A 19,862-nucleotide genomic window follows, 5' to 3' on the forward strand; every position below is an offset into this window, starting at 1 on the left:
ATTTCGACTCAAACATGGATATCAAATTCGTGCTGCACTCCCAAATCCATTTTTAAGTGTGAGCCCCATATTGCCATGGTCAGTAAATATGTGATGTTTGGAGGGTGTTTTGGGGCTGGGGCGGCCACCGGCACTTTGCCCTGAAAATAGATATCAGATATCGGTGAATTTGAGGGTAAGATATTCGATTTCTAGTCTCCAAAACCTTTCATTTAATACCCATATTCTGCCTATCGGTCCACTTTGGATTTTGGATGGCGCTGTTGGGGTAAGCTGGATGGACCGCCCCCATCCGACATATATAGCCTTTATTTCCTTCTACACAATCTTACACAATCTGTGAAAACTTTAAGAAAATCGGTTGAGCCGTTCTTGATTCTACGGATCAAACAAAAAAACCAAGTCCCATATAGTCATGATGGGTCATATGCCTATTTAAAGCGTTTTTGGAGTTAAGAGGGACCCCCTACTCTTCGATCTGATTTTGTATGCCAGATTCGTAATTTACTCCCGAATACCTTTCATTTGAGGCCCATATTGACATGAACGCCCAATATGTCTATTTGGGGGAATTTTAGGGTTGGGGCGGTCCGATGGGTACTTAGAACCAAATTTGAATACCATATTCTTTTTCTATTTTCCAATACCTTTCATTTGAAACCCATATTGTCCCAATTGGTCGACTTTTGAGTTTGGGCGGTGCTTTTGGGTAAAGGGGGAGGGTCCGCCCTCTTCCGCAATCAACAAACTATAAAGCCTCTTTCTCCTTCCTGACCATATTCGCAATCTACTCCTGAATACCTTTCATTTGAATCCCATACTGTCATGATCGTCCAAAAAACCTATTTTAGGGGGTTTTGGGGTTGGGGCGGCCCCTCAGTTACTTGGGCCCAATTTTTAATATGAAATTCGTTATCTACTCCTGAAGCAGGGTAACCATTGGTTATTTAAAGGCGCCAATAACTCGCCTTGTCATATGGATTCAGTATTTGTGCAAGAGCCGGTGCCGCCCGACCTCTCACTGATACTCTCCGCTCGATACCGCTGATTGTCCCCGACTGCCGTTGCATCTACTTCGTATGGAGCATTCCACTATCCGCAATCTGTAGGCGCGCCCTGTAACTCGCAGCTTAGCTTCTCGTGAGAACAATGAACACCACACAGATCGGATCTTAATGTTCCGGCCTGTGTTGTGCTGACAGCTATGCCGTGCCGGGGTTTTGGTAGTGGATTGGAGTTGTCACACCTTGCCCCGAATGTGGATATAAGATTCATACTCTACTCCCAAAAACCACATTTGAGCTACATATTACTATAGTCGGCATATAATTGTGGTGTAGGGGGAGTTTATGAGGTTAGGCATCCCTAAAACACTTGGCCATAAAACAGATATCAAATTTGAGGCCCTTTTTGCCATAATCAGGGAGGACCCAGAAAAAATATTAGCATCAGTGTAGAGCATGATTTTGTTTGAGCCCCATAATGTCAACCATTTTGGAGATGGCTACCAAGATATTCAGGGCTACGAATTTTGTTTAGATCCACACTAATAATTTTTTTTATATTGGAGGCCACCGTAGCGCAAAGGTTAGCATGTCCGCCTAAGACGCTGATTGCCTGGGTTCGAATCCTGGGAGGAACATCAAAAAATTTTCAGTGGTGGTTATCCCCTTCTAATGTTGCCGACATTTGTGAGGTACTTCGCCATGTAAAAACTTTTCCCAAAGAGGTGTCGCTCTGCGGCACGCCGTTCGGACTCGGCTATAAAAAGGCGGTCCCTTATCATTGAGCTTAGAATTGAATCAGACAGCACTCATTGATTTGTGAAAATTTGCCCCAGTTCCTTACTGGAATGTTCATGGGCAAGTTTGCATTGCACTTGGGATACCACATTTTTAAAGATCCGCAGTTTCTCCTGTGTCCAACCAGATTTGAGGTTGAAAAGTATTCTCTACTACCAAAGACCTTATGTTTGTGTCCCATTCTATCGTGATTGGCCATCATATATTAATTGTAATTACTTTTATTTTTTTGGGTAGGATAGGGTGAGGGGGATTGCCCTCTGACACATCCTTTCATTTGAGTCCAATATATACTCGGTCGTCCTATATGGTAGTTTGATGATGTTTTTATTGGGAGGAGGAGTCAGTCCCCCAACGCTTAAACAATCACTTTTATTTTTTTGGGTAGGATAGGGGGAGGGGGATTGCCCTCTGACACATCCTTTCATTTGAGTCAAATATATACTCGGTCGTCCTATATGGTAGTTTGATGATGTTTTTATTGGGAGGAGGAGTCAGTCCCCCAACGCTTAGACCAAAAACACAATTAATTTGAGATCTTTAATGTCAAGTTCTACATGTTCGGTTAAACGTCCTACCGTTTAACCGAACATGTGACATGTGACCCAGATACTTGAATCCTTAAATCGATATTAGATTCGAACTCTACTGTCTTAGACCCATTGATTAATTTTTAAATTATATCGATCGAACTACATGTCTTATTGCAGCTTATTAGGTGGGTGAGCCTGTCCCAGACTCTGTCCCAAATGTGTTTATCAGATTCGTAGTTAACTCTCAAAGACCTTTCAGTTTTATACCCATTTTGTGACGTTGGACATTAATGCCCGTTTTGGGGTTCGAGAGGCCCCGTAGACATATTGGACAAAATTCTTATCACAAATGTGTACTCAACTTCCAAACACCTTTCATTTGATCTCCATATTGTCCCAATCGGAAAATATGCCTTGTTGAGGGGTTTTTGGATGGTGGGGGGCGCTTCAGACACCAAGGAATACATTTTTATATCAGCTTTTTACTACACTTTTAAGTACCTTTCATTTAATATCGATATTGTCCAAATCGGTATATATGTTCTTCTGGGGGCTTTTTAGGTGGGGAAGCCTTTCTGACACCAAGGAAAACATTTTTATGCCAGATTTGTACTCTACTTTTAAATGCCTTTTATTTGATACCCATATTGCTCAAAGCGGTAAAAGTGTCCTGTTGGTGTTTTTGGGGGGAGGGAAACTCCCCCGACACTTAAGGTGACATTTTTATGCCAAGTTCGCACTCTACTCTTAAATACCTTTCATTAGATATCCATATTGCCCAAAGCGGTAAAAGTGTCCTGTTGGGGGGTTTTAGGGGGCGGGGGGACCCCCCTGAACACTTAGTGTGAAATTGGTATACTATGTTCGTACTCTACTCTTAAATACCTTTCATTAGATATCCATATTGCCCGCAGTGGTAAAAGTGTCCTGTTGGGTGGGTTTAGGGGGCGGGGGGACCCCCCTGAACACTTAGTGTGAAATTTGTATACCATATTCGTACTCTACTCTTAAATACCTTTCGTTTGAGACCCATATTGTCCCAATCGGTAGACATGTCCGTTCGGGTGGGTTTTGGGATGGGGCGTCCCCCCAGATTATTTAAACCTAAAATTTTATATTAATTTCGTGTTTTTGGGGTACCATTGGGTGACATACAAATACCATGTTCGTACTCTACTCTTAAATACCTTTCGTTTGAGACCCATATTGTCCCAATCGGTAGACATGTCCGTTCGGGTGGGTTATGGGATGGGGCGTCCCCCCAGATTATTTAAACCTGAAATTTTATATTCATTTCGTGTTTTTGGGGCTCCATTAGGTCGCATACAAAATTTCGCTTAAATCGTAGCACTCATCTCCAAGATCTGGCGTTTTTGAAATTGGGATAAGGGGAAGGGTCCGCCCACCCTTCGGAAATCAAAAAAATTTCATGAAAATCGGTTCAGCTGTTTTTGAATCCATACAGAGCAGACTAATAAACTAACATACAAAGAGCAACAATTTCATTTTTATATACTAGAGACGATTTGGGGAAACCGTTATTATAATTATTTTTCAAATTACCTGTTTATATAAAATTTTGTCAAATTATTTTTTATGGTTAATATTACAGAAATTTCTTAAAAAAATCCATTTAATTAAAATTTTCTTCTTGTTTTTCCTAATACAGAAAATTTTCCTTTGCTTCCTTTATAAAGGACAAAAGTGTGACCTGTTTTTTTTACTGTGTGCTGGCATCAGCATCAATGCCAGCACCATCAACGCCAGAACATCATCATGCAAAATATTAAGAACGATAACGTCAACAACAACACCACCAACACTAGAACACCAACACCATTACCAACTAAAGTGGATACTATAGAAATTGTGCCGGTTGTATTTCTCATCTTCCTCTGTGGCGTTACATGGGTTTATCGTTTGGTATACTTTCCTGGTGTAAAGGACGACTGACTGCCGGCCTGCCTGCCTGCCTGGTTGTTGTTGTTGCTGTTTTTTATTGTTCATCACTGGTTTGCATTCTTTTTATGCATTTTGTTGTAGATGAGTGTGAGAGCTGTTGCTCCTGCCAGCCGTTTTATGTCGTTATCCTGGTTGGTGTTTTGTTTTTCTTATGCTCGGTGTTGGTTGTGTGTTGCCCCATGCTCGAGGAGTTTGTTCTTGTTTTGTGCTGGGCAAGGCATCAGATACGTACTGCTGCCACCACCTGCCATCGCCTGTTGTAGTTGCTGCAGCAATGTTGCTTTCATTCTCAATTCTTGCAATGCTGTTCACATTTTGCCACAGAGCATTGAACCCAAAATCATAAAATAGGATACGAAATCAGACTTTGAACTGATGTTGCAAGGATGAATGGTGCATGTGAAGCAGAATGAAGGCTGCCGTCATCCACATCCACATCATCATCAGCAGCGCCATCCTTAGACCGTATGTATGCAAGCTCAAATATTTACTTAGTATGACAGTGTGTATGTATGTGTGTGTGTGTGCAGGTGGTGTACGATTTCCATTGAATTGTAGTTTCTCAATGTGATATTCAGAGCACCCTCAGTCATTGAGTTTTAGCATGGGGAGAGAGTTTTAAGGATTACATTGAATTTAGTCCCTGTTCAGTAATGACATATATTCGCCGTTATAAAAAAAGTCGCATAAGAAAATGCACACACACACACACACACTCAGACACATACTCTTTCTAACGAAAGAAGTTGAAATGAGCCTTGTGTAAAATTATAATCAAAGCTGATGACTGGAAATGAGCTATGCCAAAGGGACATTTAATCAATTGCTTCCCGAGCTAAGACTTAAGTGTATTGAAAATGATTTGCTTTTGCTGAAGAAAAAGAAAGCCAAGCATATATTTTTTTTACATAGTGTAATCCACTCAACATAAAAAATTAAGAATGGAGTCGCAGAAGCAGTTTCAAAAATACCAGATTTAAAAAACGAATTTGCTTCTCTATATTCTCATGCACATTAAACGCTTGGGAATGAAAAAAATGTCTGATAAGTTGTTGCAGTGAGAGAGTCCTAGGTGGCTTAATTTTTCAAAGCATCAGAGTCACATCATTGTTTTCAAAAATAAAATTGTGTATCATATGAAAAGTCAAACTCCATGGAATTCGTAACGAATATTTTGGCAAGGTAGTTAAAAGGAAAATTTTTACAAACTTTTCCACATATAGTAAATAGTAAAATTTCAAACAATTTCCTTTTATACCCACCACCGAGGGATGAAGATATGTTCATTTTGCCACACACCGAAACATCCATTTCCGACCCTTTAAGTACATATATATTATTGATCGTCGTCATGTCTGTCCGTCCGTCCGTACATCCTTCCATCTGACTCTTGAAGTCATGGAGATAAATAGCTGAAACTTTGCACATGTTTTTTTATCCATAGGCATATTAAGTTCGAAGATGAGCTACATCGGCCTATGTCTTGATATAGCTGACTTAAGGCCTTAGGTCCATTAAAGCCAAATTCTTTCTCTGAAATTTGGTACAATGTGTTGCGTTGGACTTCTCGACATTCTTACTGTACAGTGGCACAGATATGTCTACAATGTAGACTACATAGCTTTTCATTAATAGCAGTTACGTAAACAGATAGTAACGTAGCCGAGATAAGATTTTACCCTAAAAATTTTAACTAATTACGAGACTGAGAAGTATGGTAAACAATTTTAGTCATAATATACATTTGACAAAAAAAACTTTTTTGTACAAAAAATTTTTTTTCTTGTGAAACGTGTTTTTTCAGTAGTGTATGTTAACTTTTGAGTGTCACTGTAGCTGCCGTATAGACCGATCTACCGATTAAAGGTTGCATTTATTATCCGATTTCGCTGAAATTTGGCATAGTCACTTATATTAGCCCTCTCGTCATCCGTACTTTATATGGTTCAGATCGGTCTATATTTGGATATAGCTGCCATATATACCGATCTCCCAATATAAGGTATTGGGCGCATTTATTAAACCTTTTCACTGAAATTTGGCACAGTCAGCTTCGTCAGGCTCTTCGATATCTGTGGCCAATATGGTCCTAATCCTTTCATATATGGATATAGCTGCCATGTAGATCGATTTCATGATTTAAATTCGTGGGCCCATAAATGGCGCAACTTTTTTTTTTGCCCAAAATGCAAGAGCTTGACTTGCATGGCTCGCATGGTTTTAACAAGACGGTGCTACAAGCCACACAGTAGGCGTTACAATGGACTTATTGAGAGGCGAGTTAGGAGAACATTTAATTTCAGGTTCGGAACCGGTCAATTGGTTGCCTAGATCGAGCGATTTAACGCCTTTAGACTTTTTTTGTGGGGCTATGTTAAGGCTGATTTCTATACAGACAAACCCCCTTCAATTGACGCATTGGAAGACAACATTGAAGCATTTATTCGTGAGATACCGGCCGAAATTAGACACAGTCATGGTCAACATTTGAGACACAACATTGATGCTCAAACATTTAATTATATGGACCGTGCTATTGATTTTTTTTAAACTTTTCTATAGTTCTTAAAAAATCACCCTATATATTTATAAACCGTTCGACGTTTGTATAAATCAGAGCATTTTTCGAGATAGCTGCTATGGGTTCATAAATGATGTATTTTTATGTATTTAGGATTATGAAGAAAGATGGTTAACATATATAACAGAATACCATGTGCAAAATTTAAGACAAATCGGACAAAAATAAAGACTGTAGGGGCTCAAGATTTCAAATCTCGAGACCGGGTTATATGGGAGATATGTCAGGTTATAGATCGATTTCAATCGTACTTGGCACAGTTGTTGGAAATCCCAACAAATTCCCAATCGGATAATAATTGCGACTTCTAAATATGTCAAATCGGGAGATCTGTTTATATGGTAGCTATATCTAAATCTAAACCGATATGGCCCATTTGCAATCCCCAACGACCTAAATCAATAAGATGAATCTGTGCAACATTTCAAGCTGATTTCTATAGACGGACGGACTGTCATGTCCAGACGATCATACCTTATGGGTCTCAAATCAATATTTCGAGGTGTTACAAACAGAATGACTAGATTAGTATACCCCCTATCCTATGGTGGTGTGTATAAAAATCAATTTTGCCAAACTTTGTTTACAAGATCGAATTTAAAAGAAATTTTTAATTTTAATTAAATTTCACGAATAAACTAGGACTGCATATATGACACACAAAGGAAATTCTAAGAAATTGTTTACAGATGTGTGAAAATTCTTTCAAGAAAAATTAAACCTAGAAAGAGCCATGTCCACTTTACTTAGAGCATCATCATTATAAAAGTTTTTATGTATGTTTATCTTATAGTATAAAATATGGTTGGACTTACCAGTGGTAGTGGATATGAAAATGCCGGCCTTTGGACAAGTCTTCCAAAAATACCACGATTGAATATGGCAGTACAGCTGTGCCTCTTTTTGATATAAGAGAGGCTTCGTCCACTATCGGTATAAGTTTTCGGTGCAAAAAAACATGAATGCACCAGACTGAGGTCTCGTTGACTGTTGCTGAAACATAAAAGAATAATTGTAATTCACAAAATTGAATTAATTAAAAAAATTCTACAAGTTATTGAATTATCATCCTATATATAAAATTCCAATGTTGTTCTTTTTTCCGTATACAAGGGTGTAATTTTTTATTTCGGAATTAGAGAACAAACGCAAATTTTGACCATCGAAAATCGCTTTATTGTTTTTGAAAATATTTCCCCTTAAGTTTGCACCAATTGAAGCATTTTTGCCACTCTGATTGAGGTATCTTCAACCATGTATTCTGAACGCATCTTCAGGTATCGAAAAACATTGGCCTCTCATTTTGTTTATAACGTGCGGGAATAAAAAGAAGTCATTCGGTGCCAAGTCAGGACCATACGGCGGATGACTCATCAAGTCGATGTTTTGAGTGCTAACTTGTTTGAGCCGATGTGTGAGAGCTCACATTGGTGTGGTGAAGTGATCCGTCTTCGGCGGTTGGTTTTCCTGATTTCTTAGATGACAACTGTTCTGCGTTGTTCTAGTGCTACGATTGTGACATGTCCAGTTTTTCCGAAAAAAAACAGACGATCATTTGCTTGCAAGTGCTTCGTGCGATCAACATTTGTTGGATTGGGCTCATCTTGAAACACTCATACAGTCGAAAGCTGTTTACTTTCGGGTTCATACGCTTAAATCTACAGGAGATGACCTGTCCCGATGTCATTCATGTGTTTCGAAGCACTGCGATCGTATTTTAGGAGCATTTCTTTGGACCAATCGACACGAGTCGTTTTTTAATCGATTGAAAAATTGTGTGGGATCCAATACGAACAAAGTTTTTTGATGGTCAAATGTTTATGCAATATTGCATGTATGCTGGTCCCACTAATGCTTAAGGTTGTCACGATAGGTCACATGGCGATCTTGCAATATCAGTTGGTGCACAGCATCAATGGTTTTTGGAACAACAAATGATTTTGGACGACCTTCTCGAATAAACGACCTTGGAGTAAAATACGACCTCGTTTGAATTCACCATACCATCGATAAACACTTCCTGATGAAGCATCATCGACAAAAATTTAATTAAATACATCAATGCACTGTTATTGGGTAAATCCACGTCGAAAGTTGTAAACAATAATCGCACGAAAATGTTCACGACTTAATTCTATTTTTTGGGCGAGATGAATTTTTTGAGTTACTGTAAACAACACAAATAGCGCTCGTATGTCAAAACGTTCTCAACACGTATCACCTCAACAATGTCAAGCTTTACGATAGAGCTGTCAGTTGAAAGATTGCAACACGGATTGCATGGTTGTCCAATCCCGAAGCGTAAAATGCACTAGATGGTGCAAGGCCCTATGGGTGGGTCTTCACATCAGTCCCACAAAATTTAGTTTTGGTTGCACAAGCCGCAATTATTTACCGATTATCAAAATTGTTTGTTTGTTTCTCTTTCGAGCCAAGATCAATGATTGGAGATTGCTAATGGAAAAGAAAAGCCAAAGATAGCAACACACACCAACCACTATGGGACACGTTTCATCTTTCGTTAGAAGACTTTTCAACCATATTAGGTGTGATGGCTTCGAGGGTCATGCGTTGGTATGTTGTATTTGAATCGTATTTAATTGCGAAATTAAACATTAACCAACCTCGACCACCCTATCTATTAGCTGTACTATTTCCCAATGCATGTGTTTTTGTGTGATGACAGACTTTTTTTCTGTGGCAATAACACTACTTCCGTAGTGCACATGATTCTGTGCATCTGTTGGAAGTTGTATTGATGGCTTCGAACGCTAGACAACGCCAACGGCTTTCGCTTTTTATTTGTTTGAAAAAGCTTGGAAGATTTTTCTTGAAACAGTCTTTCATGTGTGGGTTCTCTGAAAGTGTAAAAGAAAGTAGGCTAGGAAACAGACAATTTTATAAATCGGACCCAATTTATATGGCAAACAAAAGTTTTTCAGCACCGAAGTCGGCCGGGCCATCTCGAGGCCTGAAACTGCATATTTAAAATTTCGTAATGTCTCTATTCGTTCAAAATGACAGACTTTTATTCCACAACATTTTTGTCCCATTGCAATGTGTGTCTTTAATACATTCTATGATAACCAGCCCACTACATTTATTGCAAGGATATACGCTTGGAACACAACGCAGTGATCGGATAACCTTAACTATATATACCGTCCCAGTTTCACCCAAAGCACACATGTTCATCAAGTTTGGAACCATCCTAATAGAGGGTAAGTAACTTTAAATGCAAGGAATTTTCTAGCTCCAATCGACTCGACCAGGTCCACAAGTACAGTATTTTCTTATCAAATAGCGGCTCAGACAATGCTAATCCACACTGTTTGGGATATCAGACGCTGTATCCAGCATAACATAGTTCCGGTAGCCGCTACTTGACAAAAATAAAAGCATACTTATGCTGACGGCATTGGTCGCTCGATATCAAGAATCATTCAGTTAAGCATTGAATTCAGTGCATCAGATGGCGTCGTTCTCATTGCGGATGCAATGCACAAAGAAGCCATCAATTTGGTCTGACTGAGTATTGAACAGTAGGTGGATTTTAGATGCATCTCACATTGGGATAGAACCGAAAAACTAGTAAAAAACAAGTAAGAGCGTGCTAAGTTCGGCCTGGCCGAATCTAATATACCCTCCACCATGGATCGCATTTGTCCAGCTCTATGCGCGGTATCTCTTTTTAGGCAAACAAAAAATATTGAATAAGAACTTTTATGCTATTGGAGCTATACCAAGTTATAGTCCGATTCGGACGGCAAATGAATACTGAATATTGAAGAAGTCATTGTGTAATATTTCAGTTCATTCGGATAATAATTGCGCTTTGTAGGGGCTCCAGAAGCAAAATCGGGAGATAGGTTTATATGGGAGCTGTATCAAGCTATTGATCGACTCAGACCATATTAGACACGTATGTTGAAGGTCATAAGAGAAGCCGTTGTACGAAATTTCTGCCAAATCGGATGAGAATTGCTCACTCTAGAGGCTCAAGAAGTCAAAATCCCAGATCGGTTTATATGGCAGCTATATCAGGTTATGTTCCGATTTGCGCCATACCTAGCGCGATTATTGAAAGACATAACAAAACACCTCATGCAAAAATTCAGCCAAATCGGGTGAGAATTGCGCCCTCTATTGGCTCAAGAAGTCAAGATCCCAGATCGGTTTATATGACAGCTATACCAGATTATGAACCGATTTGAATAATACTTAACACAGTTGTTGGAAGTGATACCAAAACATTACGTGCAAAATTTCAGTCAAATCGGATGAGAATTGCGCCCTCTACAGGCTCAAGAAGTCAAGACCCAAGATCGGTTTATATGGCAGCTATATCAAAACATAGACCGATTTCAATCATACTTAGCGCAGTTGTTGCAAGCGATACCAAAACACCACGAGCAAAATTTCAGTCAAATCGGATAAAAATTGCGCCCTCTAGAGGCTCAAGAATTCAAGACTCAAGATCGGTTTATATAGCAGCTATATAAAAACATGGACCGATTCGGCCCATTTACAATCCCAACCGATCTACACTAATGAAAAGTAATCGTGCAATATTTCGAGGGTTTGCGTGCTTTCGACAGACAGACGGACGGACAGACGGACGGACAGACGGACGGACAGACGGACGGACAGACGGACGGACAGACGGACGGACAGACGGACGGACATGTCTAGATCGTCTTAAAATTACATGACGATCAAGAATATATATACTTTATAGGGTGTCAGACGCATATTTCGAGGTGTTACAAACAGAATGACGAAATTAGTATACCCCCATCCTATGGTGGAGGGTATTATGGTTGCCCAAAAAGTAATTGCGGATTTTTCATATAGTCGGCGTTGACAAATTTTTTCACAGCTTGTGACTCTGTAATTGCATTCTTTCTTCTGTCAGTTATCAGCTGTTACTTTTAGCTTGCTTTAGAAAAAAAGTGTAAAAAAAAGTATATTTGATTAAAGTTCATTCTAAGTTTTATTAAAAATGCATTTACTTTCTTTTAAAAAATCCGCAATTACTTTTTGGTCAACCCAATAAAATATGCCGTGTGAGAACGCGTAGAGAAATCGCTTTAAAATGTTTAGAGTTGAGGGTTTTATCGTTGTTTCAAATTTCAGGGTCCTAGGTTGCCCGTGCGGCCACCGTAACGCAGAGGTTAGCATGTCCGCCTATGACGCTGAACGCCTGGGTTCGAATCCTGGCAGGACCATCAGAAAATTATTCAGCGGTGGTTATCCCCTCCTAATGCTGGCGACATTGGTGAGGTTCTTTGCCATGTAAAAACTTCTCCCCAAAGAGGTGAAGCTCTGCGGCACGCCGTTCGGACTTGGCTATAAAAAGAAGGTCCCTTATCATTGAGCTTAAAATTTAATCGGACAGCATTCACTGATTTGTGAGAAGTTTACCCCAGTTCCTTAGTGGAATGTTCATGGGCAAAATTTGCATATGTGCCAGTCCTGTGATGCCCTTGTGGCCTTAATTAGTCCAACTAGATTTGTCGACAACCATGGTGGTCCTTGTTTCGCATTTCGTCTAGTTAGGAATATTAAGGACAAACGCATCGTTTTTTAAACACTTAATAATATTTGATTATTTAAAAGTCAAAGTCCTATTGTAAAAATGTTTAGAATGTTCCACCCAAATTGGGCAAAAAAAGCATTAGGCCACAAAGCCTCACATAATATAGCTACCATACAAATGTATACAAAATTACTTAAACATAAATTCCGAAATTCCTTCCTTTATTGTATTGTATTTTTTTTCCTTTTTTTTGTAGCTACGTATGTCGGAAGTAATTTTATCAAATGTTTATGGACAACGGAGTATGGAATTGGATTAAGCATTTACAAAAGTCAGTCATAATAAAATATTGATAATTTTTTGTTTTTTCCTCGCACTGGCATTAGCCATACTATACACACACATACGTATGTAAGTAATAATACTCAATTCATCTAGTGTATGACATTCACATTATGCATAGCATAAATATTTAAATGCCTTATACCGTAAAACAAAGTATAATTCTAATAACCGTATTTGTCTCATAATTTATGTTAGATTTCCTTTAAATATTAATAGAGCCGAGCCTATGGCCCATCCATACAAATTTGCGTAAATCCAAATGCCCAGAGAATGTGTCGCATTCCAACACCAGCACTACTTCCAACTTCTCCCCCTTTTCACAATCTACCAGAAGTATCCAGGCAAACATTTGAGATTAAAAGCCATCGCATGAATACAATATGAAGCACACACAGCATCTACAGTTTGCAAGAAATTGTCATTTAGGCAATGAGTGTGAGAGAGAAAGGGGGACAAGAAAGTGGGGGAGATCTCAAGTGTATCTTTGAATGTTAGCCGCCACATGTGTGAGTGTGTGTGTGTGGGTACTTGCTGTTGCCCCAGTGGGAAAATTCAGGAGTAAAAGTTGCTTATAGAATGTCTTATTTGGGAGACAGAAGGCATGTCAGAGACCTTCCCTACTTTTTGCTATTTAACAAGGTGTCTGCAAAAGTATAAGGCCTTCCCTTGCTGATATCCATAAGTAGGGCTTACAGAATGCCGTATGCCAAAGGAGGTTTTGAACGTGTAGGACAAAAAAAAAATAAGTAGGTTAGGATAGATTGAAAAAAAAAAGTGCAGATATTAATCCGCCCCATGCCACTATGGACATACATCTAAGCCAGTAATCGGCTTGTGCGCTCTAAAAACTATAAAGTAACCTCTAAAAAGAAAAATTTAAGTTAGGAATTCCTTGCTACTTACAAAGTCCTTAATTGTTTTCAATACCACTACCCTAAGTTGGTTAATGTCTGATATTGCGTCTCCACCTAAGTACCGGTATCTGTTGGAAGCGAAAGCTGGGCAATGACAAAGGAAATGCTCCAACGTCTCATCATCTTCCCCGCATGCCCTATACATGCTATGACTTGCCGCATCGATTTACATAAGTGAGCTCGTAGTCATATGCGTCCTGTCATGATACCAATAGCTATACGGACCTCCTTCTTGCTTTCTTTCAGTAATAGCCTGGTCTTCTCACGATCTAGATCCCTTCATAGGATTTTCGTCGTCCTACCGACCGTTTCGCTGTTCCACAATGTTGCAGGCAGTTTTCGTCACCCACTCCCTTAACTCGGACTGCTTCGTCCCGAAAGGCTTCGGGTTGACTAAGTTTATTGACGGTAGTCCTCTGGCCTTCACCGCCAAATCGTCTGCCTTTCCATTTCCCCTTACTCCGTTATGGCCCGGCACCCAAACAATGAGGATTTTGCCATCCTCAGAGAGGGCGTTAATCTCCTTCTTACACTACAAAACTGTTCGTGACCTTACCGTCCTGGTTGTTATTGTCCTTATGGCAATTTTACTGTCGGTATAGATGTTCACACTCGCGTTAGCATCATACCACCTCGCCCATTCCGTGATCGCCCTGATCTCCGCCTGCAGGACCGTGTTATGGTCAGGCAGTCTAAAACAGATCTCAGTCCCTGGGTGCTCAATGTAAACCCCCAGGTCCACTCTGTCCTCTAGCTTTGATCTATCCGTGTAACATGATCTTCCAGATGGCAATACTAAGGTTCCGTCAATCCAAGACTGTGCCGACTCGACTTCAAGGTTCATATCAGGTATCCAATCGGAAACCTCTTCCCTTCCTTCCAGGTTTCCTATCGTCTCCTCGATTATACTGCGATGGTATGAGCAGCTCCCAAGTTAAAAGGCATTAATTTCGACCGGGCCAAACTTTGGATACCCACCACCTCGGGTATATACGAAAACCACCTTTGGCCATAATCTGGTGAAAAATTCATAATTTATGCTCCAAAGCAGCTTTGTCGAAATATGGCTCGATATTGACCAATTTCGGCCCGGAAATTGAGTGTTCCATTAAGTCATTGTTCAATTTTGTAGAACAAAATATTGGTCTTTTTGGTAGCTACATCCAAATATAGACCGATCTGAACCATATACGACATGGATGTCGAAAAGCCTAACATAAGTCAAAATTGCAAATTGAAAATTGTGCCCGTGAACATTCCACTAAGGAACAGGGGCAAACTTCTCACATATCAATGAGTGCAGTCCGATTCAAGTTTAAGCTCAATGATAAGGGACATTTTTTTATAGCCGAGTCCGAACGACATGCCGCAGTGCGACACCTCTTTGGAGAGAAGTTTTACATGGCATAGTACCTCACAAATGTTGTCAGCATTAGGAGGGAAAAACCACCGTTGAGAATTTTTTCTGATGGTCTCGCCGGGATTCGAACCCAGGCGTTCAGCGTCATAGGCGGACATGCTAACCACTGCGCTACGGTGGCCTCCAACATAACATAAGTCATTGTGTCAAATTTCAGCGAAATCGGACAATAAATGCACCTTTTAGGAGGCCAAGACTTTAAATCGAGAAATCGGTCCATATGGCAGCTATATCCAAATGTGGACCGATCCGGACCAAATTTAAGAAGGATATTGAAGGGTCTAACGCAACCCGCTGTTCCAAATTTCAGCTATATCCTGTTCTATGTGGCTGTTATATCCAAATCTAGACCGAACTGGACCAAATTGCAGAAAGATGTCGAGGTGCCTAATAAAACTCACTGAGCCAAATTTCGGTGAACTCGGACAATAAATGCACCTTCTTGGGCCCAAGACCTTAAATGGAGAGATCGGTCTATATGGCAGCTATATCCAAATCTGTACCGATTCGGACCATATTATGTCAAAGTAGGATAATAAATGTGGCTTTTATGGGCCTAAGACCTTAAATCAACGGATCGGTCTATATGGCAGCTTTATCAAAATCTGGACCGATCTGGGCCAAATTAAAGAGGAATGTCAAAAGCCTAACAAGACTCACTGTTCCAAATTTTCGACGAAATCGGACAACAAATGCGCCTTTTATGGGCCCAAAACCTTAAATCGAGAGATTGGTCTACATGGCAGCTATATCCAAGTCTGGACCGATCTGGGCCAAATTGCAGAAAGATGTCGAGGGGCCTAACAAAACTCACTGTCCCGAATTTCGGCAAAATCGGATAATAAATGTGGCTTTTATGGGCCTAAGACCTTTAATCGGCGGATCGGTCTATATGGGGGCTATATCAAGATATAGTCCGATATAAGCCAACTTCGAATTAAATGTGCTTATGGACAAAACAAAAAAAAAAAGAATCTGTGCAAAGCTTCAGCTCAATATCTCTATTTTTTAAAGACTGTAGCGTGATTTCAACAGACAGACGGTCAGAAGGACATGACTAGATCGCCTTAGATTTTTACGCTGATCAAGAATATGTATACTTTATAGGGTCGGAAATGGTTATTTCGATGTTTCGCAAACGGAATGACAAATAAATATACCCCCATCCTTCGGTGGTGGGTACAAAAACATCAATGCTCTCTCAATATTTGATGGAGACAACTTAATTTAAATTTTCTCTTTAGATTGGAATCTCCGAAGATCTATTTTTAGAACGAGAATTGTGTTTTATTTGTACATTTTCAGAAACCTAATTTGTTTTGGCGGGATTTGATTCACTGAACCACTGTTTGTTAAGTCGATGAACTATCTACTGGGCTATAGCACCCCGCACACAGACTTTGTCGAAAGCCTTATATGTGTTTGCTTTTTATTGGTATTTTCTTTTGATTAGTTGTACTAAGACATAGGGAACTCATAGCTAACAAATGCCCTTATATAAGGTGCTTTTGAAGGAAGTGAATTTGTAAAGTAAAGAAATAAAAGGCCGGGCCGAATCTTATATACCCTTCACCATGGATCGCATTTGTCGAGTACTTTTCCTTGTATCTCTTTTTAGGCAAACAAAGGATAAAAGAAAAGAATGTCTATGCAGTTTGAACTGAATGAATGAATGGAGACCATAGTAGAAGTCATTGTACAAAATTTCAGCCAAATCGGATAATAATTGCGTCCTTTAGAGGCTGAAGAAGTCAAGATCCTAGATCGGTTTATTTGGTAGATATATCCGGTTATGAACCGAGTTGAACCATATTTGGCACAGTTGTTGGAAGTTATAACAAAACACGTCATGCAAAATTTCCGCCAAATCCGATAAGAATTGCGCCCTCTATAGGCTCAAGAAATCAAGATTCAAGGTCGGTTTATATGGACCGATATGGCCCATGAGGTTACTTAAGAATGATTTATAAGCCCACTGATGGTTTCTTAATGTTGGTCCTTCTCAAATTTCTCGCTGGGGTTTACTTCGCAATGAATGTCAATTTCGGTCTCTTTGTCTCTCTGTTGGTATGTGTGTGTACATAGACAAATGCCTGTGTGAATGTTTGCGCACAAGTGAACAAGTTCGAGTATCTTAAGTACTTATCTGGTGGTCTTGGACAGTGGTTTTGAAAAATGTTACTTGTTTCTATTGGCTTTTTTACCTTCCACCATAGAATAGGGGTATACAAACTAGTAATGTCTGATCTTCTTTAATAGAGTTTTAGTAATAATAAAAGTAAAAGCGTGCTAAGTTTGGCCGGGCCGAATCTTATATACCCTCCACCATGGATCGCATTTGTCGAGCTCTTGCCATGGTATTTCTTTTTAGGCAAACAAGGGATAAAAGAAAATAATTGTTATGTTATTGGAACAATATCAAATTATGGTTCATTTCGGACCATAATTGAACTGAATATTGGAGACCATAGTAAAGGGTGATTTTTTTGAGGTTAGGATTTTCATGCATTAGTATTTGACAGATCACGTGGGATTTCAGACATGGTGTCAAAGAGAAAGATGCTCAGTATGCTTTGACATTTCATCATGAATAGACTTACTAACGAGCAACGCTTGCAAATCATTGAATTTTATTACCAAAATCAGTGTTCGGTTCGAAATGTGTTCATTCACCGTAACGTTGCGTCCAACAGCACCTTTGAAAAAATACGGTCCAATGATTCCACCAGCGTACAAACCACACCAAACAGTGCATTTTTCGGGATGCATGGGCAGTTCTTGAACGGCTTCTGGTTGCTCTTCACTCCAAATGCGGCAATTTTGCTTATTTACGTAGCCATTCAACCAGAAATGAGCCTCATCGCTGAACAAAATTTGTCAAAATTTGAACACATTTCGAACCGAACACTGATTTTGGTAATAAAATTCAATGATTTGCAAGCGTTGCTCGTTAGTAAGTCTATTCATGATGAAATGTCAAAGCATACTGAGCATCTTTCTCTTTGACACCATGTCTGAAATCCCACGTGATCTGTCAAATACTAATGCATGAAAATCCTAACCTCAAAAAAATCACCCTTTAGAAGTCATTGTGTAAAATTTCCGTCAAATCTACTAAGAATTGCGCACTTTAGGGGCTGAAGAAGTAAAATAGGGATATTGGTTTATAGAAGAGCTGTATTAGGCTATAAATTGATCCATGCCATATTCGACAAGTATGTTAAGGGTCATGAGAGAAGCCGTTGTACAAAATTTCAGCCAAATCGGATAATACTTGCGTCTTTTAGAGGCTCAAGATGTCAAGATCCCATATCGGTTTATATGGCAGCTAAATCAGGTTATGGACCGATTTGAACTATTCTTAACACAGTTATTGGAAGTCATAACAAAACACGTCGTGCAAATTTTCAACCAAATCGGATAGGAATTGCGCACTCTAAACGCTCAAGAAGTCAAGATCCCAGATCGGTTTATATGGCAGGCAGCTATATCGAAACGTGACCCGATATAGCCCATTTACAATCCCAACCGACCTACCCTTATAAGAAATATTTGTGCAAAATTTCAAGAGGCTAGCTTTACTCCTTCGGAAGTTAGCGTGCTTTCGACAGACAGACGCACGGACAGACGGACGGACATGGCTAGTTGGACTTAAAATGTCACGACGATCAAGAATACATATACTTTATGGAGCCTTAGACGCATATTTCGAGGTGTTACAAACAGAATGACGAAATTGTTACACCCCCATTCTATGGTGGAGGGTATAAAACATTTTATACCCTCCATCATAGGATGGGGGTGTAATAATTTCCAAACATTTTATCGATGAAAATAAATGAAAGGAAGAATGTGAGTGGTATTTCGGTCTTTGGTGCGTATGATTATTATGAAGTCCTCTTCATAAAGTATACGTTCAGAGAACCCACAAATACAATAGATATGATGATAGAAAAAGCTAAATTATCACCGGTTTTAGAGGCAAAAAATCCCAGAAAAAAGCTGATACGGTATATATTTGAACTAGCGATTGTGGGGGCATCAAATAATGCTGACTAAATGTGGAGTCTATATTATCTATGCCACACCTTCTTTTTGCGGTGGACGTTGGATATTCAACTCGTATCAACCCACCATTGGACAGGGGTAAGCTAACCTCGTCATTACGTTTGTAACACCTTGAAATTAAATTTTGTTCTCTAAACCAGTAAAGAATATACGCTTTTGATTGTATTGACATTCAGAGTCTTGAACGTTCTAACAAATGAAGATATCCACTTGAAATTTTCCAAAGATATTCCTTTTTGATGTTGGTCGTAGGGTCATATCGCGTCATATCGGTTCAGATTTGGATGTTAGCCAAATTTAAACCGATCCCCAGGTTTAACTCCATTAGCCCATAGCCATATAAAATGATCTTGACTTCTTGAACCTCTAGAATTATTATCCGATCGGAAATGTTTAGTTTTGTATTCTCACAACTATACCGAATAAGATCTAAATCGGTATATAACCTGATCTAGCTCCCAAATAATCCGATCTCGGACCTTAAACTTTTTGGTCCTCGAGAGGGCACAATTGTCATCCGATTCGCCTAAAATTTTGAATGAAGTCTTTTGTTTTGATTTCCAACAACAATGGTCTAAATCAGTTCATGGCCATGTAAGATTCGTCCTGACCGAACTTAGCAACCTTTTATTAGTTTTCTTAAATTGCATATCTGCGGAGCATTTATTTCGGCTGCTTTTTAAGTTTTTGGCCTAGGC

At 39.5% G+C, this 19,862-nt stretch overlaps 1 protein-coding gene across 1 annotated transcript in view; it reads right to left on the reverse strand.

Moving 5' to 3' along the window:
- Window positions 1–19,862, reverse strand: part of LOC131997027 (uncharacterized) — a 341,371-nt gene that overhangs the window by 25,188 nt on the left and 296,321 nt on the right. The window contains exon 5 of the mRNA XM_059367275.1: window positions 7,694–7,871. Within this exon, the coding sequence (XP_059223258.1) occupies window positions 7,694–7,871 (178 nt within the window). The remainder of the gene's footprint in view (window positions 1–7,693; window positions 7,872–19,862) is intronic.

Source organism: Stomoxys calcitrans, chromosome 4 (assembly GCF_963082655.1).
Source record: "Stomoxys calcitrans chromosome 4, idStoCalc2.1, whole genome shotgun sequence".
Taxonomy (NCBI): domain Eukaryota; kingdom Metazoa; phylum Arthropoda; class Insecta; order Diptera; family Muscidae; genus Stomoxys; species Stomoxys calcitrans.